The sequence below is a fragment of the Acinonyx jubatus genome, chromosome B4 (genome assembly GCF_027475565.1).
Source record: "Acinonyx jubatus isolate Ajub_Pintada_27869175 chromosome B4, VMU_Ajub_asm_v1.0, whole genome shotgun sequence".
In the NCBI taxonomy this organism is placed as follows: Eukaryota; Metazoa; Chordata; class Mammalia; order Carnivora; family Felidae; genus Acinonyx; species Acinonyx jubatus.
In genome coordinates, this window is record NC_069387.1 from 15,128,916 (window position 1) to 15,151,777 (window position 22,862).

Sequence of the window (22,862 nt, forward strand, 5' to 3'; positions counted from 1 at the left end):
CATCTCACACTTGTTAAGAATGGATATCACTGAAAAAGGTAGGAGATAACAAACACTGGCTGAATGTGGAGAAAAGGGAAGCCTCGTGCACTGCTGGTGGGAATGTAAGTTGGTGCAGCTACTATGGAAGACAGTATGGAGGTTCCTGAAAAAAATTAAAAATAGAACTATTATATATATTCATCAATTCTGCTTCTGCAAATATATCCAAAGAAAAAGAAAACACTATGTTGAAGAGACATCTACATCCCCTTGTTCACAGCAGCACTATTTTTACAGTGGCCAAGGCAGGGAAGCAAGCTAAGTGTCCAGTGATAGACAAATGAATAGAGATGTGGGGTATATACACAATAGAATATTATTCAGCCATAAAAAAAGAAAATCCTGCAATTTGCAACATGGATGGACCCCGAGGGTGAAATTAAAGAAATATAAATGCTGTGTGATCTCATTTATTTGTGAAATCTAAAAAACGAAAACAAACCAAACCATAGAAAAAGAGGTCATTTGAGGTTACCATGGGATGGGAAATTGGATGAGAATACTCAAAAGGTACAAACTTCCAGCTATATGATTACCGAAGTCCTGGGGATGTAATGTACAACAGAAGGACTTCAGTTAACATTGCTGTATGGTCTATTTGAAAGTTAAGACAGTAAGTCTTGAACACTCATCACAAGGAGAAAACTTTTTTTTTAATCGATATGAAATGATGGACGTTAAATTATGGTGGTAAACATTTCACAATACGTGCTAGTCAAATCATGACGTTGTGCACTTTAAACTTACACAGTGCTGCATATCGATTGTATCTAAATAAAACTGGGTAATAAAAACTACCTTGTAAGCTGTGGATAAAATGTTAATTAGGGTATCAAGTAACCAAAAAGAGTGTGTGGAAAAACATGTGAAAACCCAAGTTAGTGACAAGGAAAAAAAAAAAACACCCTGAGATATTATACTATGCTTGAATTCAAATATATGTTATTTTCTGGACTGCTTAAGATATGCATTTCATCTTGAAAACAAATATTTAATATTTTTTGATTACAAAAGTATACATTATCACTATCGAAAATTAAAATACAGAGTATTTAAAATTAAAAAAAAATAATAGATGATGGGGACTAAAGAGTACAGTTAACATGATGAGCACTGAGCAACGTATAGAATTGCTGAGTCACTCACCTGAAACATAACACTGTATGTTAACTGTACTGGAATTAAAATTAAAAAACTGAATAAAAATAAAAAAAATTTTAAAAACATTTATTTTGAGAGAGTGCATGTGAGAGTGAAGAGGGGAGGGGTGGAGAGACAGGGAGAGGGAGAATCCCAAGCAGGCTCTGAACTGTCAGCACAGAGCCCCAGTGTGGGGCTTGATCCCATGAACAGTGAGATCATGACCTGAGCTGAAATCAAGAGTTGGATGCTTAGCTGACTGAGCCACCCAGGTACCCCAAAATACAAAAATGTTTAAAAATAAAATTAAAAAACAATCTTAACCCACCACAGATAATTGATCAACCATAAAATCCTGGTCCATTTCCATTTAATTTTTCTACATGTACGTATTACAAGCACAATTTCCTTTTTATACGAGGACCATATATATAATTTTTTAATTTTACTTTTTTACTGAACTGGATAGGACATCTCCCTTTGCCCTTAGATATTGTTCCGTAAGTTTAATGTCTTCAGAAAAGTTTGTCATGTGGATACATGGGGGGTGGGGGTAGGTATTCTTCCATGAGGGGTGGGGCAATGGCTTTACCCCTCATGTCCACTGTGTAAAGAGTTGAAAGGGCAATTTTCAAACACAGCTCTCTGCGCACATCTCTGACAGGGTCCTCAGGATAAATTGCCGGAAATAAAAATTCTGGGTCCGAGCACACAATTTTGAGGTTTTGCTACATGCTATCAAAATGCTAGCACCTTCCTGGAGAGAAATTTATATTCCCAACAGCAGGTGCCTAGGAACGTTTAGCTGTTACTCCCCACCACTAACTATGGCCTTGAAAAAATATTTGCACATTTCTCATTGTTACACATTTTTATTTTTGGTTTGATTTGTATTTTTTTGATTACCAGTGAGCTTGGACGTTTTTTCATGTTCCTTAGAGAGATTTCCTCTCTGTGAATTTATGTGTACTGCCTACATTTCTATTGAGAGTGTTCATCTTTTAAAGAAATTATTCGTAAGAGTATATTGTGATATTCTTACTAATGCCTTGTTGCCACTTCACTTTTAGACAAAAGTCTTTCCGATCCACAACACAGGCATTGTCTTTCCTCCAGCATTATGAGCTAAAAAATCAATTTAAACAATTCAGGCCGCGGCAAAGATTGCACCTAGAAAACTTCAGTCAGTCTTAACCCCAAACAGGTGAGGACACCTGGGGATTCCTTAGCCCACAGGAATGTTCTATCAAGACCTTTTCCAGAAACAGTGCCTGTGATCCAGGGTCTTTCTGATTTAAATGCCACGTCCAACTCCTAAGTAATTCAGGATTCGTTGTTGCCGTGTTTTGATTCTGGCTCTTCCTACTTCCTGGCAGTCCTGGTCTTGGGGGTTCTGCTGTGAAAGTGAAGGGAGGGGATACAGAGGTAGAGACGCCCCGATCTGTCTGACAGTGTTATGCCTTCACACTCCTTTTGCTCCAAGGCACTGGTGTTGGCAGGCCTCTTTAGCACAAGGGTCCTGTGCCTGGGTTTATTTTCACTTACATCCACATGACTGTTGGTAAGAACACAGCTGCCTATCACAGATGCTAAACAACCGGTTGTTTAATGACCCTGCTGCTGCGGTTTCTACCCCACAAGTGGGGTGGGGGGAGCGCGTGCCCGTTTATACAACCTCACTGGCACCATCGAAGCCACGCGGAAGAATGCTCTGATGTGAGATTTTCTGCAGTGATGAGAAACATACTTGAGTTTTTCTCCCTCCGTTTCACAACTTTTGTCTACCAGCCACTGGCAGAAGTCACCATTTCTTCAGCTAAGAAATGCTGCTTTCCAAAATCCTTTGGCAGAGTCTCCCAGAGATTTGTTTTTCTGCTCCTTCTTAATTTAGAAACAGTCTTCAAAGGAAACACACACACACACACACACACACACACACACACACACACACACACCCCAACTAACCAACCTAACAAATCCATGTGAGAAGACACCAACTCTGATGTAATTTTGTAGTTCTTTCCCACAAAGTTTCAGAGTTTATCATCTACAACCAATACAATCTGGACGGCACAGTTTGAAGGGAGAAGGTAAACAAAAATGTGTATACCCCCAGATCATTCTCTATTCAAGGAGCACCATGTGATACAAATTCAAGATTTTATTAAAAATTACTTGTAAGTTAACACAATACCTTGATGGTTAAGGAAGCTTTTCACAAAGCAAAATAATGAGTTCTGTGAATAAACAGAAGAGCGAACAGTGTTCGTGGTGACATTTAAGTGATCGCATGATTTTTTAATTATTCTTTTGAGAACACGCACCTTAGTGAACATCTATTCAAGGAGCTGAGGTCTGTGCCTCCTCTGGAATTTGCAGTTGAATTAGAGCTTTGTTTCCTGCCTTTGGCAGTGGTAAGGAAACAAATGGAAATGATTTTGAGAACTTATAAAAATCTACCACCTACCAAAAGCATGTTAAGAGGTGAAGTGCTAAGTGCTAGAAGGAGAGAGTGGAAAAGCGACACACACATTGCATTTATTGGTGGCATACAGTAACAGGGAACAGAAGTAATAACAAGGAAGAGGAGTAACGAGAAGTCCAGCCCATGCCAACCCTTTATTTGTTCTTGGCTGTCAGGGGTTTCCGGCTGATCTTTTTCGATTTGTCATTATTTTTCTTCGGCGGTTCTGGGTTCGCCTGCATGTGTCTGCCGTAGAGGCTGAAAAGAGAGAGGAAGAAACGTGAGATACACCTTGCTAACACAGGAAAAGCTTTTACTGGTAGGGCTTTGGAGAACAGATTATTATTATCCAGGAATATTCAGGAAGCCAGAGAAGACTAAAAGATGCCTTCTGCTGTCTCCGGCTCATACCTTTTATTTAGGAATTTGAAATTCTCTTCCACACGTGTGCACACACGCGCAGTGCACGATGAGGTCAATTCTGGACAAGTGTCCCGGAATTTCACGTTCACTGGGCAGAGTGTGACAACACCGAAGGCAGAAGAGATCTGGGGCTGTGAGAACCGGTAATGCTCAGCCCAGCTGTTCCGGAATGAAGCTCTAACGGCTGTGAGCGTTTAAGTCGACAATGACAAAAACTGGGTCGAACTGAAGAGACAGAGTGCCCATTTAGTGAAAAGTGAGCATCACGCCTGGCCGGAAAGCCCAGGGGCTGGATAATGTGACAGAGAGCAATGGTGTCCGAGCCTGCTCAGGCTGCTCACACGTGATTGATGGCAGTGGGACGGCGACCACACATCAATGCCGCGTTAATAAGTACCGTTGATTAAATGTTGACAAAGTACCCGACAATTACAGCGGGTGGCATTCATCCCAGAGCGACGCTACCCTGTGGCGGCAAGGATTGAACCAAACGGCAGATAATAATTAATCGATAATTTATGAGTGCTTCTGATTAAACAAAATTAAAGCCACCCTAAAATAAATACGGCTCAATCTTAACCCCCCTTATTGATATAATTGTGTCCGAGAGAGAGCCTGGTGTGTGTCTCAGTTCCTCCGGGGAAAGGCAATGCCTGATCTGCCTGTTGTGATGGTCTTGTGCCAACTGAATGGGATGGGATGACACAAGGACTGACCTCCCGGTACAAGGTGTCCCTCGTTCTAAAGTCCACTCAAGGCATCGACACCTCTCTTGATGCTCGCACCCTGCCAGGCAAACTGGTGGCATCTACCAATGCTCTTGAGGACGTGGACAGTGTGGCTGGCAGGCCAAGGGATGGACCTAGCACACAGAGCTGGCCAACTAATGGAGCAGTTAGGGCGGGTTGACAGGTGATAGTGTGGTCTATCTTCTCCAGAGGCTTCCGAACGTCTCCCTACAAGTGCTCCAAGCAGGTCCCACCGGCAGTGGCCATGAAAATAGGTCTCTGCTCCCAAAGAGTTCAGAATGCAGGGTCTGGAGCTGGCAGCACGGACCTATGAGCAGCCAGGTCCTGGGAATGTTCTCCAGGTGAAGTGGAGGGGTGGGGGGTGTTAACCACATGCCTGACAGGTAACATTAGAAACTGCAAGCTCACTTTCAACTTCTGTAGAAATGAGCTTTAAAGACTCTTGCTCCTCTCACGGAGAGGCCCAGTCCTGCTCAGCCTGAGAGCGTGTCCCTACAGGAGAAACACCTCCTTCTCCAGGACAGCTGGTCCTCCGGGAAAATGGATCTTTTTGAAATCCACATGAGCCGCCCTCCAATGCTCCTCACTTTAAAATGGGCCACGGATGCCCCTGAAGTCTATGTCACGGACATTCAGACGTCCTGGAGCCCAGGAAAGGAACCACTGGTTTCAGCAGAGAGGAAGTTTCTGCCCAGCTGTCCTGCTGTTGCTGCCCCGACCCCATTGATGTCCGTGTCCCAGTTCCTGGGACTTGTGACCACCGACTTACACAGGCAAAGGGGCTCTGTGGAAGCAATTAAGCATCTCGGCGATGGCAAGATTGTCCTCTATTATCTGGGGACCCCCCCCCCTTCCTTCAGTCCTGCAGTATCTCTCCCACCACATGCATCAAACAGGTTAAAGAAACAGCCACAGTAGACTCATCTATTATATCCCTCAGCTTTAGCAACACATGCCCTGAAATGTACTTTTTCCTCTAACAGCCCCGGCCTAACCCCTCATCCCAGGATGCGGCTTTCTTTGCGTTAACACAGCAGTGTGGTGTGGGATGTGCCCGGGAGGCCTCTGCTGTCCAAGCTCTTCTCACCCGGCATATGGCAAAGGTCTGATTCTGGTCTGTGCATTCATAGGTTCCCTCCGGCCTCAAGGATCTCTCCTCTAGTTTGCAAACCCCTACCCCCATAAGGGGGAACAGTATGCATGTTCTTGCTCACAGATAGCATTTAACTCTAAGGCTTACACAAATCTGCAGAAATAGTTTATGAACTGGGAAACCTGGCAACAGCGACACAAATAAGAGGTCAGAGGAGGGAAAAGAGAATAATGATCTGATAAGGGCCCCACGTATCAATCACATCCTGAATGAGTAAGAGCCGAAGTGGGCACAGAAGGGTTCCCAGAAGAGGTGGGGGTTTCGCTGGGCCTGACGGTGGTAATCCAGCAAAGTCATTTTAGAAGGGGGTGCAAAAGCTGTTCGGAACTCAGCAAGGCTCCCCTTGTTGGGAAGGAACCAGAATGTTCCAATGTTTCAATGTCTGCCTTTTTATATTCAGACCCCACTGTGCCTGGATCTCCTGGCGCGACACAGCAAGTCCCTACAGAGGGCCAGATCAGAGAGAGCATTCCTGAACTTGATGTTGAAATCCTCCTTTTGCAAGTTATTAGCTGCTGACTCTGGGCAAATGATTAGCATCCCCCCCCCCCCATCCCCTCGCTGTGCCTCAGTTTCTTCATCTGTAAAAACAAAACAAAACAAAACAAAACAAATGATGCTGCTTTCTTAGCAAGGAGGCTGCACTAGTGAAATAAGCCCAGTACCTGGTATGTCTACCAGAAGCGGTCAGTGGATGCTTCCTGAGACACAGGACTGATGTGGAGTTAGAGTCGGAGGGACTAAATAAAGATAATTAAATGATTACTTCCTTAGGACTTTTTGCTCTGAAAAAAATGACATGGTATTTTCTATCAGTGCCAAACCCAAGTGTCTCTAGGAGAAAGGTTTTATTCCTCTCTGAAGAAAGCAACTAAGGCAGAACTAAATGCATCCCCCCCCCCCCAACACCCACCACCCACTTCCTCGGTGAGTCACTGCCAGAGCCAGGATGATGCCGTGTCCTCCCGGTGATCCCTTATTCCTCCAGCTGAGTGGGCAGAGGAGAGTGGTGATTTACTAAGTGGCCATTCCCACATGGAGACATCAGTGGGGCAGAGTGGTAATGACAAGCATTTTAGGGTCCTAAGTCTGGGGTTCCATTCCTGGCTCTACCAGTGATTAGCCATGGGGCTTCCATTGTGTAAGTGTGGTAGGCAGAATAATGGCCCCCCAAAACAGGGACATTCTGATCCCTGAAACCTGTATCATAAAGGGACTCTGTGGAAAAGGTTAACTAAGGATCTTGAGCTGGAAGATTACCCTGCATTTTCTTGGTGGGCTCAGTGTCATCACCAGGGTCTTTAGAAGAGGGAGGCTGGAAGGTCTGAGTCAGAGAGATCTGAACATGGTACACTGATGGCTTTCAAGGAGGGAAAGGGCTACCAGTAAGAAATGCAGGTAGCTTCTAGAAACTAGAAAGGCAAGGAAATGCATTCTCTCCTGGAGCCTCCAGAAGGAAGCCACCCTGAGGACACCCTGATTTCAGACTTCTGACCTCCACAACCATAGGAAGATATATTTGTTTTATTTTCAGCCACCAAGTTCATGGTACTTTGTTACCACAACAGGGACCTAATACAGGAAATGAACCTCTCTGGGCCTCACAGGGCAGCCTGCAAGTGAGAAGTCTGCTTACCTTCAGCAGAGGAGGAATGGGAGACTTCTCGGGTAGCAGCTCATTGAAAAGAATGACAAGTTAAAAAACTGTTTCAAAAAGGACAAAGGGTGTCCCAAAGGGGGCAGGGGAAAGGGTGCTGTTTCTATCAGAAGAAAAGGGAACAAGTGGAAAAACTGTCCTCTCTGCACTACAGAAGGATCGGACGCTCCCTGCCCCCTCTGTTGTCTGAAGCTAATGCCTTGGCCCATGTTTTGAATGGACCCAGATTTAACTTCTAGAGGTGAACGAGTGAGACGTGGAGAGGTCAATGCCTTTGAACAAAGCTTCTCAAGGGGAGGGTGCACGCCACACCACACAAGGCCACGAGGGGAAGTACCAGGTCCATTAGGAGGGAGAAGGAACAAAGCAGGAAGCAGAATCCAAGTACTTCAAGGTGGTTTCATGGGAAGGAAAGGACGGGGTTGAGTGGATTTAGGACTGCACAGTTTGAATAGTTCCCAGGGGCTCAAGGCTGTCACGGAGGTCTCCAGGTGTAGGGGACCTGGTCCTGGGGTGATTTAGGGCAGGGGAAATACTGGCTTGGAGTGGGAGTTTGATACAGGAGGTGGTCAGGTGTTGGCTTTGGATCGGTTGGTTTGCGTATCAAAGGCAAAGTAGCAGATAAGTTGGTCGCTATCTCTAAGAATTACGCTAGCCCTGGAAAGGGCAATGTCTCTCCAGCCAGCAAGACCTCCAAGATGTCAAAACATCATAAAAGACAGAAAATAAACAACATGACTAATCAATGCAGTCACGGCCTTCAGGATGGCTTCTGTCTTCCTGACCCTGTATCTTCCTCTCCTGACACACCTGCCTCTCAGCCTTCCTGAAGATGGCTTCTCTCTTGCCCCACCTGCTAGTTCTACCTCCTTCACCTGGGAAATACCCCACCAGCCCTCAGACCCTGGCACAAGGCACTTCCCAAGCCAGCATGTCTCCCTCATGCTCGGTTCAGGTGGCACCTGTCCGGCCCCACGTGAGCCCATGGCACCCTGCCCGGGGGACCCAAGACAACAGACCTGGGGCTTCACTTACCTCTGCATTCTGGCACCCTGCTCGCCCTCAATGACGTGTGACCTTGGGAAAGTGACTACTTTCCATAGTCAAAAGTCCTCATCTGCAAGGATGAGGGTGAAAATGCCCAGCTACCTTGGAGGGCTTGGGGGAAGATTAAATCAGACACAGAAAAGGTCTGGTCTGTGCAGGTACTTAGCAGATGTTCCAGAATGGCAGCTGCCGCCTTTAACCTCTCACAGGAGGTCAGAGACTCAGGCTAAGCTGGCCAGCCCCTTCCACTTGAGCACACAGTTGCCCTGGAGCACACAGCAGATCCAGGAACGTGGCCCTGCCAGCTTGACAGTGGTGACAAAAGGAGCCTGGCTCAAGGTCACCAACAGTGCAGCCACTGCAGGTGGACGAAATGTTCGACCCACAAAGTGGGGGGACCCCATGTCACAGAGTCTTAGAAACTCTTCTCTCCCCTGACATCTGAGGTTTATGGGGGGAAACTGGGAGATGATAAAGGAGTGGAAAAAACCAACAAAGAACAATCCAAAGTGACAGGAAAGGTTCCATTATGCACAGGAGTCTGACGAGCATGCTTCTGTCACTGGAGAATCTCAAAGGCTCTCCCATGGCTGTTCTCGGCTGTGGGAGATGAGCAAGCCAGCACCGATCGGCCCCCCGGGGGCTCTCTGTTCTCATCTGTGCAGGAGGTAGGGGGTGGGCCCTGCCCCGAACAGCTGCTGAATTCCTGCTGAAGACCACCCCTGGAGGAATCCTTGTGAAACGAATCCAGGGAGAGCCAGGGTCATCTGACTGATCACTTTGGACGCATCTGGTTACAAGCAGCCTGCGCACCGGCCACTTGAAGCAACTGAACATGCCTGCCCGTTGACATCTGGGACTGCAGCAAAAAATTCCAGCCCACCAGCATCAGAATAAAGTTTGCAACTAATATCAGGGCAGACTGATACGCACACTTTTCAATTACTGCTATGTAAACTTGCCATATGTATATGGACATTTTCACTGTGGGAAAAGATCCATTCGAGTCTTATCCTTTCTTTTGGATCCCAGGCTCTCTCACAGACCCTCAGTCCCTCCAAGCTACGGCAGAAGACCACCGTGGGTCCACCCCATTCCTTCTTGAAAATTTTCTCCCTTGGCTGCAAATATACTATTTTGGTTCTTAGTCTCTCCTTCTGACACTGTTTCAAGTCTTTATGTTTCTGCTGTCATCTTTGTTTTTTCTTTCCTAGAAAGGACATCTAATTTTCCAGCTTCAATGATTACCTCTTAGAAACACCTCCACGTCCCCACCCCCTACGGAGCCAACCACCGTCTTCAAACCCGGCTGTGCCTTATTCCCACCTGGACACTGAACTATTAAATCCAACCAGGGCACGGAACAGTTCCCTACCCTGACTTTCACAGGTCTGTCCCTCTGTGTCTCCAGACCTTCAGGATCAAATCACTTCAGTGGTTTTGACACCTGTTTTTTTGTGTTTTTGGTTTTTTTTGGTTATCCCATGAATGAAGTTTGAGTGAAGCTTCCCCTGCAACAGGCATTCTGAGTCTGGGCCCAGGGAAGTATCCAAAACTCCAAGCAAAGCTCTATGTGTTTTTTCAGCAGAAGGAGAACGCAACTTTCAACAGCTTCTCAAAAGGCTCAGTTATATAACTCAATGGATTAATCAGTCACTTTATGGTGCTTATTCTTATTTTCACAAACGTGTGATTTTATCTATTCTCGTTTTCGCCTTCCCGAATAGAGGCCCCTATCAGATGGTCATTAGATTATTATAATGGGTCCTTTCATTCCTCCAATGTGTCCTACGACTGGCAGAATAACGTCTCCTTGGTTTACGCATGGAAAATGGCATCCACTGTCCACCAGGTCGTATCCCCAACCTGGTATGTGTTATAAAGCAGCCACAAAACGTATCATGTGATGCTTAACTCCGCCAACCTTGTCTCTCTGTCCACCAGCAGACCGCAGCACAGTAAGGCTGTTCTGGAGGAAGGCAGAGGGGAGCACAGTAAAGGGGAACCGAGGGTGAGCTCTGCCACCTATTAACTGAGTAACCCAGAGTCCTTTCTCTTTCCAGAATGTGTGTTACCTTAACTGGAAAATGGGAATACGTGCAGTCAGACCGGCTTGGGCTCATGCGTGTGTTTGAAAAATAAAATGGTGCTAAATCGATCCAAGCCCTGGAATTAGCTCTTCCTCCCGGGCAGCATTCCTTTCGGTCTGTTTCTTGCTGATCTGGGTTAGTATCATCAGGAATGCCTGCCTGCCTGGGTCCTTCTCTGCAACTTAGATCCCATCCGTCGTTTTAGGCTTTTCAGAGCTTTCGCCCCCTGCCCCAATTTCTGCCTTCACAAAACAGTACTCGAGTTACCAGGATTGCACCATTAAGTCCTTGATGATACACAGGTTCCTGCTCTTGGCTTGTTGGTTTGAACTACCAGCAGAGTGCCGTGATAACGACACGTTACAGTTACGGCTACCAGCCATTCAGCGTTCGCTGCCACAACAATCCAGGGAAGAAGGGGCGTTTCTTATCTCTGTTTTTCAAAGGAGGAAACTGAGGCTCAGCAAGTTTAGACCCGGATCAAACCCAGGCAACTACGCCAAAGTTCGAGTCCTTAATGCACTATGTTATCTTGTTTTCCATCTTTTTTTTGGATTTCCTAGATCTGTCTTCTCAATAAGCCTGCCACTTTCTTGAGGGTGGGGACTGAAGAGTTCACTTCTTTTGTATTCTGTATACTCAAGGCACTGGTAGAAGCATGTTGTGTGCTATGTAAATATTGTGTTTCCGAATGCCAGGTATATGAGAGGTACAATATGCTGTTCTTAAGTCATTTGCTCGTGTCATATGCCTCCCTCCTGTTGTTTTGGGTGTTTCCATGGAAAGTCCTTATACAGACCAAGAAAAGAACCAATTTGAGAATCCAAGTTCTATGGCCAGTGACAATAATAGAGAGAAATAATTCTGTTTATAATCTGTAATCTTATGGTAGGTTGCTAAATTTAACATGTCTGCAAATAAATCTGTGGACAAAGTGTGAAGCCTAGATTATTAACAAGCGTTTGCAGTATCTTTATTTATCCTATCTAGCAGCTATGAGGGGCTGGTGACAGAACCTTTAGCACAGAAACTGCTGAGTCTTAAAGAAGAAAAAAAATTAATAGTTACCATATTCCCGGGAGAAATCTCATTAATTCAAAAGGCAATGATTTTTTGAGATCAAGCCTCCAAGAGATGGTTCCAAGCAGGTCGCTAATGGCAGTATGTGTCTTTCACGTTTTTCTCCATTACAACCCTCACCACTCTCCGTTCCCCACACCCAGTGTAAAGGAAAGTATAAACATGCATTTGAAATCCACGGAAATAGCCAAAAGGAATTTGCAGATGGCCTAAAATACAGATTAAGCTATACGACAATATAAAATATAAACCGGGTTTTAAAACACCCTATACATTCTAGACTTACTCTCTGCCCCACTGGAGGGGAGAAATGAGGATTCTGGCACAGCAAAGCTAACAGTCTCATGCACAAAAGATGCTCATTAAACTTCATCATCCTGTCTACTCTAATGATGCTTTTACTTAATAAAAATTCCCCGAGCAGTTGCAAGGATATTAGGCAAGGTCTTTGGTTATGTATCAGAGGTCCGAGCTGTCACGAGCAAGCATGCAGTTCAGGGGGTATGTTCCCTGGGGAAGGAGCAAATCCAGCTTTCACGGAATACATGCAGAGCAAAATCAATAATTCCAACTTGCTTCCCTGCTTAAGCATTTAAGAAAATAGGTAATCCTTTTAAATTAAACTGTGAAGTGCTAAATGGTGCAATTTCCAGAATAAACTAAAAAGCAAGAGGAAACAAGTCTAAGGGCATTTGTAAGTTTCCCAAACAAGCTTCCTTAATAGACTTCATACCTGGACTGCATATTTTTGATGGAGAGAATTATTTTTTGATTTCATACTTACCACTTGTAGAGATTAAAAAAGAGACATCCAACCACATATGTGTGTGTCTGTAATACACACATATATGTACAGATTTCACCATAAACACAAAGGAAAAATTATTTTCATATGTGCAATTCACCCTCTTCAAAAATTACACTTAAAAAACACTACTATTAAAATTAACTGAATGGAATCTGACTCTCAAAAGCTAAATAATAAAGTAATTATATAATGGATCCCTTAATGCGGACAGCTGGATATTAATACTACATAACCGTGAATTATGTGTTGAGATTATATAACTTACTTTTTAAAATTTTGATTTATTTACTCATTTATTTTTGAGAGAGAGAGTGAGCGAGCAAGGAGCAGAGAGAATCTCACAAGGTGCAGAGAGAGAGGCGGGAGCGAGGGCAAGCGTGTGTGGAGCCTGGAGTGGGGCTTGAGTTTACCCGAAGTGGGGCTTGAACTCACGAACCAGATCGTGACCTGAGCTGAAGTTGGGTGCTTGACCTACTGAGCCATCCAGAAGCCCCTATATAATTTCCTTTAGAGTTCACAACCTGCCAAACAGACCTGACTGGAGAGATCACATCAGTTAGGGCAAGAGCGAGGCACCGAGCAAAATCCTGAATTTAAAGGTAAAAAAGACTGTCCAGCTAGGTGTTCGATGATAACATGGACACAAAATGAATCAAAGCATTAACGGGAAAAGTCATTCTGAATATCACCAGCTCAACTCCAATGAGCGTAGACAGTAAACTGACTGATGGCATTAACAAAGCTGGAGAGAGAATCTGTCCCTCAGAAGTGTTGGTTTTGGTCAGCGATACAAACAACGGGATAAATGCTCACAGTGGGCATCTGAAGCGCCTTCTGGAGAAAGGGGAGTTCTGGGCATGCCCGGCCAGGGCTGTCTCTAAGAGGAAGCAGCGAAAACAAACACGGAGCTGCCCCCACCCTTCACACTCTGAGCCACACCTGTCAGCTCTCTCCCTTCTTCCACGTCTATCCTCCCACATTCCCAACCCCCAGCATGTGGGCAAATGGGTAAGGCCCCTGCCCACTTCTGAGGTTTGTACTTGCTATTTACCTGGAATATTCTTCTCCTGGTGTCCCGGAGACAGGCGCTATCACCATCTCCGTTTTACAGATGAGGGTATAGATGCCCAGAGAGATTAAATGCCTCTGAGGTGAATAGCTATGCTGCCTCAGTGTTAGTGTCAAACCACAACTCAGTCACAGGGCGCCTAGATGGCTCAGTCGGTTAAGCATATGACTTCGGCTCAGGTCATGATCTCGTGGTCTGTGGGTTCAAGCCTCGCGTTGGGCTCACGGATTCTCGCTCTCTCCTCTCTCTCAGACCCTCTCCTGCTCATGCTTTCTCTCTCTCTCCAGATAAATGAATAAACTTTAAAAATAAAAACATGACTCAGTCTGAAACCTTTCCCTTTTTCTGGGGGACAGTGACTGTTCATACATGAGCCTATGGCTAATTTAAGCCAACTGGAGAAAGACTTAAGGTTTTCCCTCAAACTGCCATGGAGAAAAGTCCTTTGTTTTCTATTTATTTCAGTTAGGAGCCCAGAGCTACTGTCAGACCTGCTGACATCTTGTGAAGAGAGCATTCCTGGGAGAGAAAGCAGCCCAGACAAAGCAGAACTGGAAGACGGAGAGACATGGGTCTGACGACATCGAGCCCTCACACCACGCCAGGCCTGAAGTTTACCGTTATCGCTGATTATTTTTAGTAGAAAATGACCAAATAATCGCCACTCCTCTTAGTTTTGTGTTTCTTGCAATCAAAGGGACGCTGAGTCCTGAAGGACACATCGGTCTCACCTGCTTCAAATGCAAAATCCTAGGGGAGGTCCTTTTGCCCACAATATCCACCACATTCTTTTCCTTCATATCAAGAGTTGCAATATAATTATTTTATTTATCTGATTGTTTGTTCTTCCCAGCCTCCCTTAACAGAAGGTTAACTGTGGGAGAGTAGGAACCCGTCTGTCTTGTTTGGTATCCTGTGTGACTGGTACACCACGGGCATGAAATGAACACTTGTTGACGGAGCGAATAAAAGCATACATCATCGCACTTACTAGGGTATACTCAAAGCATCTATGTGAGCTTCCTCCCAACTGGATTATTAGTGCCTCTGAAACAGGGACTGTCTTAATCATTTTGTTTCTCTAGGGCCCACCAGCCACCTAATACATATTTAATGGCAGACTGAAAGAGTATCTGAGCCAACGCATACGTTTCCCAATGTCCTCAGTTCCATGCTCCTCGGGCTGAGTATACATCAGCTTCCCACTGAGAGCTGACTACTGAAAGAATATGTGCTATGCAGACCAAGGCAAGTGTTCTGGCCTTTGGAAGCAGCTACCCTCTGTTAAGGAATCTTGGTTTGTACATCAGTTTCCTATGTGTTTTCCTCTGTTTCTGCAGCATTTCTGAGGCTGGAAGGCTGACAGTGCGGCTGCAAGTTCAGTAAGCGCATCACCGCGCAATTCTGTGCGGCCTCTTGGGACCCCAGTCTGCCACCCTCTTGTGGATACTCTCTTCCATAGCACTGTGGCCAGGGTCTGCCATAAATTCCTTAAAAGCACGGTGGACTTTTATTGAATACTAATCCTATCTGATATTAGTAAGAACTCACTGAAGATAGTAACTTTATAAAAAAGAATTAAGCTGAAATGAAAATGATGAAACCAGTGGGTTCCCCCCTGCTTTTCCTTTGGAAAAATTAAAAATCGGAATAAATTTTTATGGTCATGGAAAGGTAAGAGTCTTTGTGGCCACACGTGGTTCCTTCCCGAATGGCTCAAGGTTGTTCACGACCTCTCACATGATTAAGCCAGTGAGTGAGCACAATAGCAAAACTCATCTAGCACTTACTGTACGTTAGCATTTCTTCAACAGGCTTCTGTGGCATTTTCCATCTAGCAACTCGCGTAAGCTTTAAGCAGTATCACATGAATGACAGAAGCCAGGTGACTCTAAATATAAGTGATATGACAAATGAAGAACTAATGGCACAGGACTAGGAACACTAGTGTCTAAACAGAAGCTTTGCTTTTTCTTTTTTCCATCTTTCAGACAAGGAAAAATGGTAAAAGCAGATTGAGAGGTTATTATTCACCCCCACCCCCTTTTCTTTGTGGCTAACAATTTGGACTCTCTGTTCCTGAGACTGTTCCTTCCTCAGTTTCTCTCTGTCCAGCTGGCTTGGTGATTTGGCCATGGCAGGGGACTCATGGCCAAGTCCACGGAAAGCTAGCCATCTCTTCAAATTTAAGTACAAGCCTATAGGTTCCAGATGCAGGGCAAAGAACTCTGAACTAGATTCACAAGTCTTTGGAATTAATCTCGTTATCTGGGTAATCTGTTTCCCCAGATGGAAGATGGGGTGTTTGGACCTAAATAGGGGCAGTAACTGTCCAGCCTGGATGCTGCCACACCCCTCACGCAATGACTGAGCACAGCCTGACGGTACCTCAACCCCTGTCCAACTTGAACTGTCCAGGCCACGGCTTCAACCCCCTCAGCATTGGACATCTGAATGGAACTTGCCGACTTTACACATGAAGCTTGCGTAAGCACTTTGCTGTTATTAACTTGTCTAACCCTTAAGCAAAATTATGTTAAATGAAACCTCACAGGGCTCACATCTCTGAGGTTCCTTTTATGTTCTGCTCAGATTAAGGCATGATGCTTGCGGTCTGTAGACCGCACTGTATTACTTGCCTCTACTTTCTGTGCATGGATTTTCTGTGAGAGGACTCATGTTCTGCTCCCAGACAGAGCCAAGACATTAAAATAAAAAATGAAAAGATGAAAATGAAAAAATAAAAACCAGAAAGCACCCATCTACATACAGGTGGACTTATGCACACAGTGCTTTATCCATGAGGCTCTCACTGGAGGGATTTCAGGAAGCGGCAGGGACAGACCAGTAAACGCTGCCCAAATGCCCCAGCCTGCTTCCCGGGCGAAGCAGAAAGCCTCAGATAAGCTGAGCTCTCTCTAAAGCGGCGACCCCACCCTTGCAACATGGCCTATCAAGTGGAACTGTGCTTTTCATCCATTCCTGATACCAATGTTTGAATCACTGGCCATGAATAAGGAAAGACTAGCAGGAGGGGAGGAGACCAGCTTTTGGTGGCTGAGACAAAGTGGTATTTGGGAACAAGCCAACAACTGTCAAAAGAATAACGGAGAAGACACGTATGGGAGCTCGACAGGAGACAAGCCTGTAGGTCCCACCCTTCTTTGGTTACACTTTCATGTTTCTGAGTTTTGTGGAGAAAACCTACTCCCAAAAGGAATGCAACATTTAAAAAATACTTTTAGCCCTGATGTATTCATCAGACTTAGTGTGTGTCATCCATTTCCTCCTAGATTTTGTAAATCAGATTTTTAAGAGTCTCGAGGAAACTTATGGTCTTCAAGGGCAAAAAGGTTAAAAATGAAGATGTCTGTGGTTTGTGCTTGATGTTAAAAATTATATCGAAAGAGCCTAAATGTCCATCAACTGATGAATGGATAAAGAAATTGTGGTTTATATACACAATGGAATACTACGTGGCAATGAGAAAGAATGAAATCTGGCCTTTCGTAGCAACGTGGATGGAACTGGAGAGTGTGATGCTAAGTGAAATAAGCCATACACAGAAAGACAGATACCATATGGTTTCAGTCTTATGTGGATCCTGAGAAACTTAAGAGAAACCCATGGGGGAGGGGAAGGAAAAAAAAAAAAAAAAGAGGTTAGAGTGGGAGACAGCCAAAGCATAAGAGACTGTTAAAAACTGAGAACAAACTGAGGGTTGATGGGGGGTGGGAGGGAGGGGAGGGTGGGTGATGGGTATTGAGGAGGGCACCTTTTGGGATGAGCACTGGGTGTTGTATGGAAACCAATTTGACAATAAATTTCATATATTAAAAAAAAATTATATCAAGGATCCATCCATGCACTAGCAATAAATCTGAGTGGGGACCCCAGGAACCTATCAAGAGGAGGAGAGGACTCTGTCTCAGGGCTCAGGTTTTAGTTGTTTGATGCCCTCGACAGGCCTTGTAGACTCAGAGCAAAACTGTGGACGGGGAGGGGAGAGCTCACGCTTGTCACAACAGACCTCATCCAAGAACCTCAAGTATTTCATCTAGGAATCTCACCCACAAAACACTCCTGGAAGGTGTGAGAGCATTCTAAATACAGATGGTGAAAGTCAAAGCAGGAGGTGGAGATGCCAGAGGACCAGGGTATGTGGGATACCGCCCAGGGCTGCTCTTTTCTTTTGCTTTCCAGGATATCCAGTGGTTGTGGCCATGATGTGGCCAACAGGATGACACTTGGGCAAAAAATGATGAAGGAAGGGGGCACAGGAGTTATTTCAAATACTGACAATCTGTCTGCAACAATTGAATCAAAGTGACCTATGTTCTCAGGGAAAAATACCCCTGAATACCTGCTATTCAATAGCTATTCAAGATGTCTGCTCAGGACACCTGGGTGGCTCAGTGGGTTAAGCATCTGACTCCTGCATTAGGCTCAGGTCATGATCTCATGGTTCATAAGATCGAGCCCGGCATGGGGCTCTGAGCTAATGGTGTGGAGCCTATTTGGGATTCTCTCTCTCTCTGCCCCTCCCCACTTGTGCATTATCTCAAAAAAAAAAAAAAAAAAAAAAAAAAAAAGATTTCTATCCAATATATTTCCTCCAGAACGGCAAAAGCCCCTTTTAGTCAGTACTTACTATACTGAATACCTAGTGATTCCCCTCATCAATATTTCAGAACGTTATTTTTAAAATCTTATTTTTAAAACACATATTAGTACTTCTAATTTGTAGACACATACTCTATACTTTCATATATCTATAGACTAGGTCTGTCCGAAATATAAAATCCATACAGATAACTTTCACTTTTCTAGTAGCCACATTAAAAAAATAAAAGTAAACAAATGAAATCAACTTTGATATGCTTTTTAACCCAATATATCTAAAATATGATCATTTCAACATGTAATCAATATAAATGTGAGTAATGACCTATTTTATCCCTAATTTACAGACAAAAGACTTAGCAAATCTATCATATTAAGTTTAATGATTTTTTTTTTGCCCTAAGTGTCTTTGAAACCTGGTGAGGATTTCACAGCACATCCTAATCAGACAGGTTAACAATTCAAGAGCTCAAGAGCTGCATGCTGTTTGTGGTCACATGCTGCACAACAGAGACAGACCATGTGAATATGGTGGGGTCAAGCCTTTCTTGTACTAGATGAAAGGCATTCTGAAAGCTGATGGGACTCTTTCTTGGTGCTTGGTTAGTTTTTGCACTTCAGCAAAAGGAAGGATGGACACACACACACACGGACACACACACACACACACACACACACACACACAGTACTTTTTAAAAAAGTAATCCCACTTAGCTAGTAGGTTCTTCCCTGTTTTTAATTGCTTACAACAGTTACGAGTATGAGTCTTCAGGCCAATACAAGTAAGTCCTAAAGCCCATGAACACTACTTGGCTGGAGAAAAGCATAGTTGGGCCTTCTCTTTCCCAAAAGCAACAACACATAAAAACGGCTTTAGGAGCCAAGGGTCCTGAGCTCACAGCTGACCAGGCTGCACTTTCCACAAGGCCTTCCCTAGCAGGGGCTCAAAAAGAAGCAGGTGTAGGTCATGTGGACTCACGAGTTTTGCCATTTCCCAAGCAAGCCAGGCTTCCTCACTCAGCTGCTTCTTGTGAAGTGGCAAATACCAAGTCTAGACTCCGGCTCAGTCTCCATGTCCGTCTCTGATCTCTGGGCCAGGGAGTCTGGAGGGTGGGTCTACAGAAGCTCACTGCAGATGTCCACGAGGCACGGCATCCGAGTCATGGCTGTACTTACAAGAGACTGGGGACAAATGTTCACTGTGCTGGCTCTCCCATGGCTGACAGTAGTTTTAAATTCTCCATTCCTCACCAGGATATTTTTTCTATGGAACTCAGAAATAAGAAATTGAAACCTAAAGGAAGGGTGAGAGCCAAAGACTTGTCTACTATGGAGCTCCCAGACATGCCTTTGTCGTTCTTTTGACAATTGTTGACTTGTTCCCAAATGCCACTTGGCTTCTTTCCACCCAACAATACAGTCCCCTTACCCACTAGCCTCTTTCGGTTCCCTTGCCCTGCTCGTGTCTCCCATATTACTGGGGCCTGTCATCATTGTCTTTGGCTAACACTGATGGTGACCGTCTCTTATGGGGGGCACTTTGAAACTGCCCACAGTGAACAGTGTAATACTGGCTAGATATAAAAGTTCCAGACAGAATTAGTGGCTGTGTAGCTTGAACTATTCTAAGCCCAGTTCTTCAATCTATAAAATAGGAATTTTAATCAGACCTACACTGCCTACAATTGTGAGGCATGAATGAAGCAATCATCCAAAAAGCTTATCACCGTGTCTCGCCACCCATTAAGCATGAACTATTTTTTTTCATTACAACTACTCTTAAGAGAGGTTAGGTCAGTTTTTCAGGATTTCTAGCAAATGAAAAAGGAAGGGCCCAAGTCCCGATGTATCTGATTTCAAAATCCAACCAGCTTTTCCAGAAATAGAGAAAGTGAGTGACAAAGAGCCCAAGAGAGTCCAAGAGAGTGCACACAGGAGAGGGAGAGAAAGCAAGAGAAAGGGTAGCTCTCTCTGTGCTCAGCATCTGTGAGGAAGTTAAAACACCTGGCAGACGTCAGTCCTGGTTTTGAAGTTCATCTATAACAACTGGCAGCTGGGTAACCTTGGCCAACTTACCTAACCTCTCTGAACATGCTCTGCCATCTGGGCAGTGGGAATGACACTCATAGTACATACCTCATAGGGTCACTAGGAGGATGAAACCAGTGTTTAGCAGGTACCACACAGGTGCTCAGCAAACCAAGGCTGTTATGCACACTGTGCCCTGAATTGGGATTGCCCATTGTAAGCTTGGTTGAAAGCCAGAGCTGAAAAACGGGGTTGTGTGCTACAAGTTTCACACAAAACACAGTCTTGTCCCAAAGAGACGGTTTTTTAAAATGTAACATGTGTGCTTGAGGAAAAAGGCAAATGGCAGAGAAAATCAGGTGAGGACCTTCAGTATAAAATGGCTAACAAGCCTGGTCACTTTCTGACCCTGGTCTTCACTGAATATTACACAGGGCCATGCTAGTCAAAGAGAAGAGAATCATGGCGAATCTTCCTGCAAGAAGGTTCACGGGCTTTTGCTCTGTCCTGGGTCCTGAATGGGCGGCTTCCCAGGACTAAGTGAAAAAAAAATGAATAAGGGCATTGAGCACATTGTGGTCCTCCTCTTGCTTCAGCTCTCCCATTCACAGGCTAAGCTATTCTCAGATCTATTCAGATGGGAACCACATTACGTAAGAGTCAATAATCTTTATGGTAACTCTGCAGTGAAAGTGTCATTTGTTGTAATGAACACTGATCATAAGTTAAGCCCCTAGCTACTCTCTCTGTTATTTTTCATTATACTGTTCCTTGCTCTGTTATATTTCAGGAGTACTGAGGGAATTCATCCAACTATGTTCGCTAGTCAGCTCTTCGTTACTCAGATTACATTCTGCTAAGATGCAATGAAGCAATTTGCAAACACACGGATTCTCAAGGAAATGCATCAGACGCTGGTTATATGTTCTCCTTGCCAATGCCAGCGGGCACCTGCCCCTCCCTGGTTATTTGTCCCCTTAATTTGCTATTTTCCTCTCTATTTATCTTCCACTCAATTCACAGTATGGTTCTTTGGACCCAAATCTGAGACACTATTAAAGTGTTTCTGGGTAGTTTTTCCTTTGGTAATGACTCTTTGTTCAATTCCACACCCAGAATAATGTTTCCCAAATCATCATCGCCTTTCATGTAGCCCTCACTTGCAAACACCACTCTGCTTACATTACAGTCATTCCCCCCTCCGGCTGCTTTAAAGGGCACTAACTCCAAAAGGCACACCACTGAGGGAAAGCTGGAGGTTTTCCATTTCTTAAAAGCCCAGTATGAAAAATTCATTTTGCATGGTGTATATTAAGCTCGAGAGTGGAATTTCCATATGCCTCTGTGCTTCGTGCTCTTGGACGTGCTTATGGGTAGGCTGGGAGTCCTCAGAGGGACCACGTCATCGCCATACCTCAGAGGTCCCCAGCATAATGGCTTAGAGACCAGGTGGGCTGGACCTCTGGCCACGAACACTTGCAGGTTTCACCACTCTTACTGAGTCTGAGGCTTCCGTCCATCCCCAGCTAATACTGGGCATCTCCACTTTTTCTGTGGCCATCAGGTTTGATCGTGTTTGCCATGGTGCCAGGCAGTTTAATTTAAAATATTAAGAATAAAAAAAATGGCACCTGCAGACACCAAAGTTCTGGGTTTGCCACCCTGGATATCTTTTTAGGGCAGACTTGGCTGGGGATGTTCCCTTTTCAGAGAAATCTAGCTCAATGAATTGAAATGGATTCAGACAGGCAGGCTACAGTAATGCCATATTCTCTTTTACTGTACTTTTCTCCGGATACACAGCAGACAAAAGCTGAGGAGAAGCTTTTATTAAAATGTCTACAGCTCTTTAGAAACATTAAAAATTTTTCCCCCAGACATGATATAGTGCTTCTGGTGAATGCAGAAGGCTATCTTTTCATGCATATGAAGATAACGTGTACTGCAAACCAGTATCTAACAATCCCGTGCCAGGTGGTACTCCTTGGGAGTTTTGTGGTTGTGGGGAGGGTGGGCATAGAATCAAGGCCACAAAATAAAGAGTTCAAGAGAAGGGTAAGGAGGCTAATTTCTTTAAAGGTGAGGTGAGCCATATGGACTCTAACATAACGAACAAGAAGGACAAAATTGGTAAACGAAGTTCCCCTCTACTTAAGGGAAATAATCGTGCTGAGTAGTTAATTAACCAAAATCTCAATTTCACATTAGGTGTAACACATGGAAACAGTAAACAAGCAAAAGCATCAGAAAATTTTAGCAGATATAAATTAGGAAACAGCTAGCATTTGACAAGTATAACTATATGCAGAAGCTAAAAAGAAAGCTTGCTTACAATGGTACAGATTTACCCCACGTTCAAGAAGAATCATTAAGGAATCTATTGTCAAACAGAACCTGTCTGAGGCTCATTTTACTCGTACATGAAAGAGGCATTCTCTGTGCCACCTAATAGGGTTAGTTATGAGGACCTAATGTCAGGTACTCAGCAC

The 22,862-nt window shown here is 44.5% G+C and overlaps 1 protein-coding gene across 6 annotated transcripts in view; it reads right to left on the reverse strand.

Annotated features, from left to right (window-relative positions):
- The window catches only part of RSU1 (Ras suppressor protein 1), a 274,063-nt gene that overhangs the window by 70,041 nt on the left and 181,160 nt on the right, over nucleotides 1-22,862 (reverse strand). For 5 of the 6 annotated variants that reach the window (XM_015077841.3, XM_053225356.1, XM_053225355.1 and 2 more), the window contains one exon: nucleotides 3,329-3,904. The exons of the other annotated variant lie outside the window; for it this stretch is intronic. In XM_015077841.3, coding sequence (XP_014933327.1) covers nucleotides 3,802-3,904 — 103 coding nt within the window. In that variant the 3' untranslated portion in view covers nucleotides 3,329-3,801. Of the gene's footprint in view, nucleotides 1-3,328; nucleotides 3,905-22,862 lie in introns of those variants that run through there. 6 annotated transcript variants of the gene reach the window in all.